The sequence below is a fragment of the Alosa alosa genome, chromosome 19 (genome assembly GCF_017589495.1).
Source record: "Alosa alosa isolate M-15738 ecotype Scorff River chromosome 19, AALO_Geno_1.1, whole genome shotgun sequence".
Lineage (NCBI taxonomy): Eukaryota > Metazoa > Chordata > Actinopteri > Clupeiformes > Clupeidae > Alosa > Alosa alosa.
This window is the reverse complement of record NC_063207.1, coordinates 29333910-29343154: the sequence shown is the minus strand read 5'-3', so window position 1 is coordinate 29343154 and position 9245 is coordinate 29333910. Positions and strand designations below refer to the sequence as shown.

General features: G+C 39.3%; 1 protein-coding gene across 1 annotated transcript; it reads left to right on the top strand.

The window, feature by feature from the left end:
• Positions 1-2547: 2547 nt before the first annotated feature.
• Positions 2548-8562, top strand: LOC125284604 (adhesion G-protein coupled receptor G2-like). The gene is made up of 10 exons (XM_048228611.1): positions 2548-2580; positions 2928-3065; positions 3246-3356; positions 3452-3491; positions 4188-4288; positions 5138-5265; positions 6011-6282; positions 6857-6947; positions 7221-7504; positions 8296-8562. Exons 1-10 carry the CDS (start codon positions 2575-2577, stop codon positions 8427-8429), a joined length of 1305 nt encoding a protein of 434 aa, XP_048084568.1. The 5' UTR covers positions 2548-2574; the 3' UTR covers positions 8430-8562.
• The last annotated feature ends 683 nt before the right edge of the window (positions 8563-9245 follow it).

The window sequence follows — 9245 nt, the reverse complement described above, 5'->3', positions numbered from 1 at the left end:
GTATAATATGTGCATGCAATGTGCCCATCAGTGTCTCAAAACAAAGTCTTTTTTGCTTTAATATGGAGCCAAGGAGGTATCAATGCCAGATTTATTTGTATATCGAGAGAGCAATGTTAAAGCGTGTGCTCATTTTACTAAATTGTGCTCTCAGTAAAGTAAATAGTTCCCCTTTATTTTACTAAATGGTGTTTTCATTTTGCAAGAATTAAAATGAGAGCGCAAATGTCATATTAGTGCACAATTTAGCAAATGAGTCCAGCACCATGTGTATAAATTAAGCACAAATCTATAGTAAAATGATAAGATGACTTGGTAAACCAAGCGCACAATTGGGGGCAGCCGTGGCTTACTGGTTAGCGCTTCGGGCTTGTAACCGGAGGGTTGCCGGTTCGAACCCCGACCAGTAGGCACGGCTGAAGTGCCCTTGAACAAGGCACCTAACCCCTCACTGCTTCCCAAGCGCCGCTGTTGTAGCAAGCAGCTCACTGCGCCGGGATTAGTGTGTGCTTCACCTCACTGTGTGTGTGCTGAGTGTGTTTCACTAATTCATGGATTGGGATAAATGCAGAGACCAAATTTCCCTCACGGGATCAAAAGAGTATATATACTTATACAATTTAGTAAAATGAGCACACACTTTAGTACAACGAGCACAAATTCTCTCGATATACACAAAAAATATCTTGGAATGACACCTCCTGGGTTTTATACAAATGGACACATCTTATGCTAATATTGATATAACATATGTATATTATTTCTTTTGTACATAACAGCCTTTGCACTGTCGTGTGGTAATGTATCCCCTACTGAATGTACAGTATGGACCAATTCCTTTTGTGCACATTATACTAGTAATACGTATATGTATATGTATACTACTATAAGTATACTAATAAGTATATGTAGTTTACTTTTTGTATACTGATCAGAGATATACTAAATTAACTTATACTTAAGTATACTTAGCTTATACTAAGTAAACATAATGGTTTAACTATATTTAGCTTGGATTATACTGACAGAAAAGTCTATTTCAGTATATTTACTAGTACTTGTAGCAAGTGCAGTTGAAATATACTTCTTCTAATGTTTACTTTATGTACTAAATTGGCCCACATTTCAGTTAATAGTAAACTTGAATGTGTATACTTTATTTTGTACTGCAACTGTACTGAGAACTTTACTGTATGTAAACTAGTGATTCATGTCATGTGTAGTCCATGTGTAGTAACGTCTCACACTATATAAGCTGAGCTAACTTCCGGTTCGTCCTCCTACCTTCAACGCCTCAGTGTTCCGAACAACAAGGATAGTAATGGTCATCCCTTGGTCTCACAGATCCATAGTTACCTTTGTAACTTACAAACTGTTTCAACCGCACTCTGACTGTCACTACGGTCTAAAAAGGGATGACTTATACCAAAGGGTCGCGAGTAACAAGGAACCTAATTATCCTTACGTCGCTGGGCAAGAAACATAAGGACAGCATTGCCCACTGGTGGTGGGCAGGTTACAGTATGTCCACTCTGTAGTATCTTGCAAAAGTACATGGTGTTGGCCTAGGAGATACAGTAACCTCAACCAGCCAGTGTGACAACCGCTGTTTAGAAAGAGGTTACCCTAGTTTAGACAGCTTAGTTTAGCTCATCTACTCGGCAGTAGGGAGTGAGACCCACCTGCTGCGCTTTCCCCACCTTCATCTGAAAATGCACTGAGAGGAGCATCCTCAAGCGATGCACAAGAGAGGGGGAGCCTGGCGGCACAGCTGATTCAGTGGCTCCCAAAGAAGTGACCAGGGAGTCAGTGGCTATGGTAGAAACCACATCATCCTCTATGAGCGCCTCACTGATAGGCCGTGAGGGGGCATTGACACCTGTTAGTGGTAAACTGGGCCGTGAGCCAGCCGGCTGGGGCTGGAGCTGCAGCAGTAGTGCTTTGATTGGTGTGACCGCTGTGGATAGATCATCCACTCTTTTATTGAGCACTGCCTTCAATGTTTTCTGTGGAGGGTGCTCTGCATTGGTATTTATAGCTGTGCACTTTGGGGGCTGATGTTCCAACCTGTGGAAGCATAGTGAAGTTTGTGAGCCGGCACTCACGTACAGTCAGGGGGAGAATTGCACAGTTCATGCATGGGTCTGAGGTGTTCCACACCGAGGCAGGACGGACATTCCAAGTCCACTTCCAGCGGCACTAGGCATGTATAACCGCATGGAACATTGGTGTGAGGTTGGTGAGGTTGATGATATTAGGTATGAGGAAGAGTATGGAAGTTCAGCATCCTGATGGCTTGTGGATAGAAACCGTCTCTGTATCTGCTGATACAGGTCTGAATGCACTTGTACCTTCTACCATATATATATATATCTATATTCGTAGATATATATTTTTTAATTGTTTTTCTTTTTTTTGTGATATAGCACTCTTATGGAAAACTTGAAATCCACGCTGGACAAGTTAGGAAACATGTCCAGTGCCAAAGTGGAAGCTGGGGAAGTTAAAGGAGCTATCATACGGCTTAAAGAGCATAACCCAGTCACCGTTGCATTCTCTGTGGAAGCGAAAACGATGGTTGTAAGAACATATTTTTCATGATTCCTGATATGAGTTCATTGATTGTAGCAGTGTTGATGGAAATTACAACCTAAAAACAGTACATGTATGTATTATACACGCAACATGTATTGCGAGGTGTATCGTGTTATGAGATTTTATTATGCAATACACAGCCCTACTCCAATATAGTAGATTCTACTGGCCTATAAAACTGCAACAAATAATTAATTGAGTAGCTGTCAATTATTTTGATAATCAATGAATCCGTTTGAGTAGTTTTTTAAGGAAAATAAGTCAAATATTTGGTGTGTAGCACGTCTTGAGACACAAGATTACAGCTATATCAATTTTGTATTGTTTCACAGATTGTTTCCAACCCAAATGCACTGCAGACAAAGCATTCTTGGTCTGTCGACATTCCTGCAGAGGCTGTGAATATTTCCCGATCAGCCAATGGTGGAGAGGGATTTGCAGGGGTATTACGCTTTCCTAACATGTCCATGGTAAGTATAACAGTGTAAGGTTAGCAATTTATTTGTTTGTTATAGATAAGTTAGATTTAGGTAGGTTTGTTAAAGATATTACATTTGGTGGGTAAAGGGGCAAAATTATAATATTCCGATATTAAAAATTGCTCAGTGAACAAGGTTGTCATTTCATTTAACATTTTTAATTTTACACAGGATTGCAAAAACAGCAGAGTTTTAGATAATGCTGTGTATGGCATGTCTATGTCTGCCAACATCTCCAATTTGAAAGATCCTATCAAAATTCATTTTGAAAATGTCAGCATGGTGAGTGTGGAGAGAGGAGGTTCAGAATTTCATTCATTACATCTGAGATTGCTGAATGCAGAACAACATTAAACATTTTGTGTGTAAATCAACAGGAGAATGTTACGTTTATCTGCACCTCCTGGAATGGTGTCGGTATGTCTTTTCATATTTATTATTTTTATTTTTGTTTTGCTCAGTGCATCTTGATCATCATAAACTCCAACAGCTAAAATGATCAGAAGCCAGTAGTGGTCATGAACAACTAAGAGATGTGTTTTTGGTTGGAAAATGACAAATAATGATAAACTAACTAAACAAACTAAACTAAAATACAGCACAGCAGCAATGCTATTTTTCTCCTCAAGCCCACAGCAGTTTTATTATCCCTTGTTAACATTTGATTTATTAACAGTACTTGAATTACTGCAGTGACTGCAGTTATATAATTCTGTCTGTTATGAGTGAATTATACACTGTCAAAAAATAAGATACTGTGTAGCAATACCATAACTGTGGCAAATACCCTCAAGGTACACAGTTGTACTCCTTAATTGGTCAGTTTGCTTAGAAAGGGCACATCAATGGCCTAGAAATGGTACATCTCAGTGTGAAGGGTACATCGGCAAAAGTTGTACCTCAATCATATCTATTTTTTCTGGAGAGCACAAGGGTGAACTGAGCTACCACCAATACAGTTAAGAGTGGAGAACTGTGGAGCACAGGAGCTGCTCGTATGTCAGCGTGTTATCTGCTTGCATGCTTTCGCTCCCTCTATCCCACTCCCTGCCACCCTCTCACTCTCTCTCTCTCTCTCTCTCTCTCTCTCTCTCTCCCAATTTCACTCTGGAGGGGATCAACCTACCTGGACAGAGGACGGATGTGAGACAGTAAAGGGCAACAGCACCATCACATGCAAATGTTATCATCTTACCTTCTTTGCCATTCTAATGGTAAGATGAATGATTTCTCTCTCTATCTCTCCTTCTCTCTATCTCTCTTTCCATTCAAATTCAAAAGGTGCTTTATTGACATGACAAAAGAGGTATTTAAATTAGCAAAGCAGTCATATAAACGAATGCATAGAACACGTTATTTAGGCCCCAGAAGTGGCGCGACTGGCTGGGGCACCTGCACCGTGGTCCTTTCCGGATCCCACCCCGACTCTCTCTCCCGACTCTCTCTCCCACTTCCTGTCAATCTCCACTATCCTATCTGATTAAAGACATAAAAAGCCCAAAAAATATACTATAAAAAAACAACACGTTATTTAGATGTGTATAAACATATATAGATTTAAACTTATGGAAAATAACCATAGGTAATAGAGAACAAGAAAAAAAGGATAGAGGACAAAAAATACAATGTATGTATATATGCATGCATTACATATAGTACCCTCAGTACAGTACAGTACAGTACAGTAATAGTCTTTTGCTGATTTATTGTAATCTCTGACTGTCCAAGGTTATCTTTCTTCACCATCATCCACATGCATGCATCACCATCTAAGAATGGCAGACACTGGCATTTGTTTCAGAACTTTACAGTAGAATTCTGTCATAAGCTGGAGACCTACACTAATACTTCACATTTACACATGTACACGTGTAGCTGTTGTGCAGATGTTATTGTTATCTAAGGCAACATACAAATGAGGTAGCATGTAAGTCGATAAAGAATGAAGGGGGGAAAACTTGGCATTTCCCCCAGTATCATTAAAAGCAGTCCAGCAAAATTGAGCTTGCGTTTTGAAACATGTCAAATAACTGAATTATTGTTCTTTCCTAATCTTAAACCAGAATGCTCTACCAACTAACGACACCCTCTCCAAATCGGACCTCGTCTCCCTGACATACATCAGCTACATCGGCTGTGGCCTTTCCATATTTTTCCTGGGGGTGGCGCTTTTCACGCATTTTCTGCTACGGTACACTGGCCCTTTTCCACCCCATCAAACAACTTGGACCACTCGCAGAACTTTTCAAACTCACCCATTCATTTTACATTCACATTTACAATACAAGTGTGGAACCACATTCAAGCTAAACTGCAATAGGGAAAAAAGGAGGAGAAGGAGAAAAATATGAAGTACTACAATTAACAATATTAGAGAGAAACCGAGGATGGTATTGCAGGAGATTTGACATGAATAGAGAGACATGAATAACTGAACCACTCTGCCACTTTGTCCATTGTTGTTGACAGTTTAACAGCAACTTGTTTGTTTTTATCATGCACATCAGAATGTGTTACCTGCATAAATCAAGATCTACACACCATCACATACAGATAGGACGCCATTGATGTATTTGTTAAACAAGAACGGCCCCAGTATAGAGCCAAGAGGTTTTCCCATAAATACGGCCCCAGTATAGAGCCATGAGGTTTTCCCATATACGGCCCCAGTATAGAGCCATGAGGTTTTCCCATAGCACAGTTCTTAGTGAGGATGTTTTATCCCTTATCCAGGCACACTGCATGGTGAAGTAGATAGGACTGAATCCTAGTGAATGGTTTACTGTGACATTATGGCCACTACCTCTATACTTCCACTACTGCTCACATGGTTTACCTTTGACCATACATTGTGCTGGTATTATGCTATTATATTCTCTGAACTGTTGATTTGTTTTATTGAAACGTTTGTTTTTGTGTTGTTTGATTTGACTCAGCAAAGCCAAGTCCAGCCAGGCCATCCAGATCCTGATGAATCTGTTCACAGCGCTCCTCCTCCTCAACCTGACTTTCCTGACCAACGAGTCGGTGGCCAACATGGGCAGTAACATCGGCTGCATCATCATCGCCACCCTCATGCACTACTCTATGCTGTCCACGTTCACTTGGTTTGCTATGCAAGCTCTCCACCTGTACCTGCGCCTCGTTAAGATGAGCAACACCAAAGACATCAAAAACTACATGCTGAAGATGTGCATGCCAGCCTGGGGTAAGGCAGAGTCATGCAAGTTTTTTAGTTAACGTTAGTTGAAAACAAAGATCACAATATCAAGAAATGATAACAAAATATAACATACATGCAAATATAATATGTGTTTTTTTGTCCAACAAAACATACATTTCAACAGGTATCTGGTCATACCTATTCAGTCATTTTAGTATGACTACATCTTAGACTCGGGCAAGACAGAAGTGCCTTGCATTTAGTATTCTTCCATTGCAAAGTTGCCGTGAGGCTGAACAGGACATATGGCAAAACTCATTCATCTTTCCACAGAGTATGCAAATGAATGAAGTGCAAATAAGTGTAGAGCATATGTTACTTCATTGAAGTATATACTGAATTACTGTACTTCACTGAAACATACATTACAAACATGGTGCAATACATTTTAACTCCAAATACTCTGTGCTTAGCAGAGGAATACCTCCATCTGAATTAAAGCAATGCTAGGAGACAAATAAAAGATACTTTGACTTTGATACTTTGACTAGGTCTTTTACCTTTAAATAATGGCTTGAAACTCTTACTTTAACAACCTGTTCTCTGTGTCCTACTGAAGCTTGCCCAGCTGTGGTTGTCATCACTCTTGCTGTTCTGAATAAGTACACACTGGTGACCATTACCACCACTAGTGGATTTCAAACAAAAACGTAAGTTTGAGATGTAAACACTTGTAAGTCAATGACATGAACAACCAGTAACCAGTGTCACTAGTGTAACTCAACAGCAATGTGCTCATGGCTATAATCACTCTACAATGTAGTTACAGATTGGTCGAAATACCTACAAAAACAGTGTTGTAATAATCATTCAGCAAGTCTGTACCACTGGAATCATCATATTGCAGACCCATTGACAAGCCGTGTCCATGATAATCGTTTAAGTCTCCAAGCCTATAACTGACCATGTCTGTCCTTCACAAGGTGCTGGATAAAGGACACAACGGTGCACTTCGTGGTAAACATCGGCTACTATGCACTGGTGTTCCTCTTCACGCTGGGCATCTTCTTTGTGGTGGTGCAAAAAATCCTCATGTCCAGCAAGCTGAAGGTCAAGGACGCCAAGACGCCCTCTGTCTCCAAGAACATAATGGCCATTATGAGCCTGCTGGCCCTGCTAGGACTCACCTGGGGGGTGGCGTTCTTCAGCTATGGGCCCATGATGATACCATCCTACTACATATTCTGTGTTCTCAATGCCTTTCAAGGTAACAGACAACAGCCAACAAAGCAAAGTGCAGGCAGCATTTACAACTGTGAGCTTAGATGTGGATTCAATATAACATAAAAAAAACATTGAACACTGAGGACATAAAAAGGAGGGGAGAGTTTAAACAGATGCAAAGACACTAATGTGTATTCAAAACACACCAAAGGTTTATGACTGTGGTCAAGTCTATTTCTGGTGTCAGGAGCCAGGGTGATGCCAGTGACGCAACATATTATCACAAAATAAACAGCACACTATGTAAGGAGGTTCCCGACTTTCAATAACCATAAAACACTATATTTGCACAAAAGTGATAAGAACTGCACAGTTTATGATGCTAAGGACATTTCCTCTCTGTCTGTAAGTTGTCATAATTGTGTATAATAAAATATCTCAAAGGTTCTCTAATACTTTGTAATATGAAACAAAATCAAAGTAAATCTTATGATGTTATGAATCTGCACTTTTTGATAACAGACTGGAGCTTGGTGCTGCAGAGACTAGCCAGCATTAGCAACGTTAGCCTAAGAATGACCACTTAAGGCTAAATAATAGAGCAACAGCCCTCTTTCGCTTTTAAAAAAAAAAACCTACAGAGGAGTATGAAAAGACACTGAGCCAAAAGAAGGAATTATGTTAAGTTTATTAAGTTAAGTAAACAGATATCCACGAAGTAAAAAGTTTAGAAATGTTTATTAAATAAATAATGTTTATTAAAATCACTGAACATTTCTAAACCATGAGGAGGTGGAATTAAACAGTTCTTTCTCTTTTTCTTCCTCAACCAAGGGTTTTTCCTGTTCATCTATTACTACAATAACAGCAAGGACCTTGCCGAAGACACAAAGCCTGACAACCCAACATTCAGTAGCAGCACATCTTCTAATATAGCTACAAGCAATACCTATGTAACCCAAGGCTAAGTACTCAAGTTAAAAAAAAACAAGGTTCCCAACAAATTGGACGGTTCTCATAAAGTTCTACAGTGCACTTTTAGAAAAATGATTCATTATGGGTTGTTTTTCTTTTACAGAGAGATAGATCCAGATTAGTGGGAGGTAATAGATAACAGTAGATTTGTGTCAGATATTTCTAAAAAATAAAGATCTAGACCATAGGTTCTGGATCTCACTATAAAAGGGGTTCGGTATTGAACCTTTGTTTTATAATGACATGTAAGTAACTTATATCAGACTGAAAACTTGTCACTTAGAAAAAACACAATTTGTCTGCTGTTATACATGGTAATATTGTAAAGAGACTATATCAATAACCAGGTGATTTGGGTATTTGTGGCCAAAATTGCAAAATGCTAAATATTAAAATAGCCTTACACTTAAAAATAACAAGAATCTCATTATTTGTAGCAGGTTGTAGCAGTTAAACAATTATAGGCCTATTAAACTTACTGTACTTAACTTCAAGTTGCACATATGGCATATTATATATTAATGACATGTCTTTTTTAAATGTACTCTGTGTGTATAATTAATGAAGTGTCTCTTAAATGTACTCTTGTATGAGTTTGGGTGAGAAGTGCCGAAGAATTTGTGTTATATTCACTAACACTAGGGTGCAGTGTCGGATAGTTTTCTGTCAGTTCGCTCTCCAAAAACTGAAACGCTGCGTCGGCTCAGCTGTGATTCAGCGACAGAGAGACACATATGTTCTACAAATGTCCTGTGTGGATCTAGGGTTCAGTAAATACCTGTGGCATGCCTGATCCTTGATGCAGACAG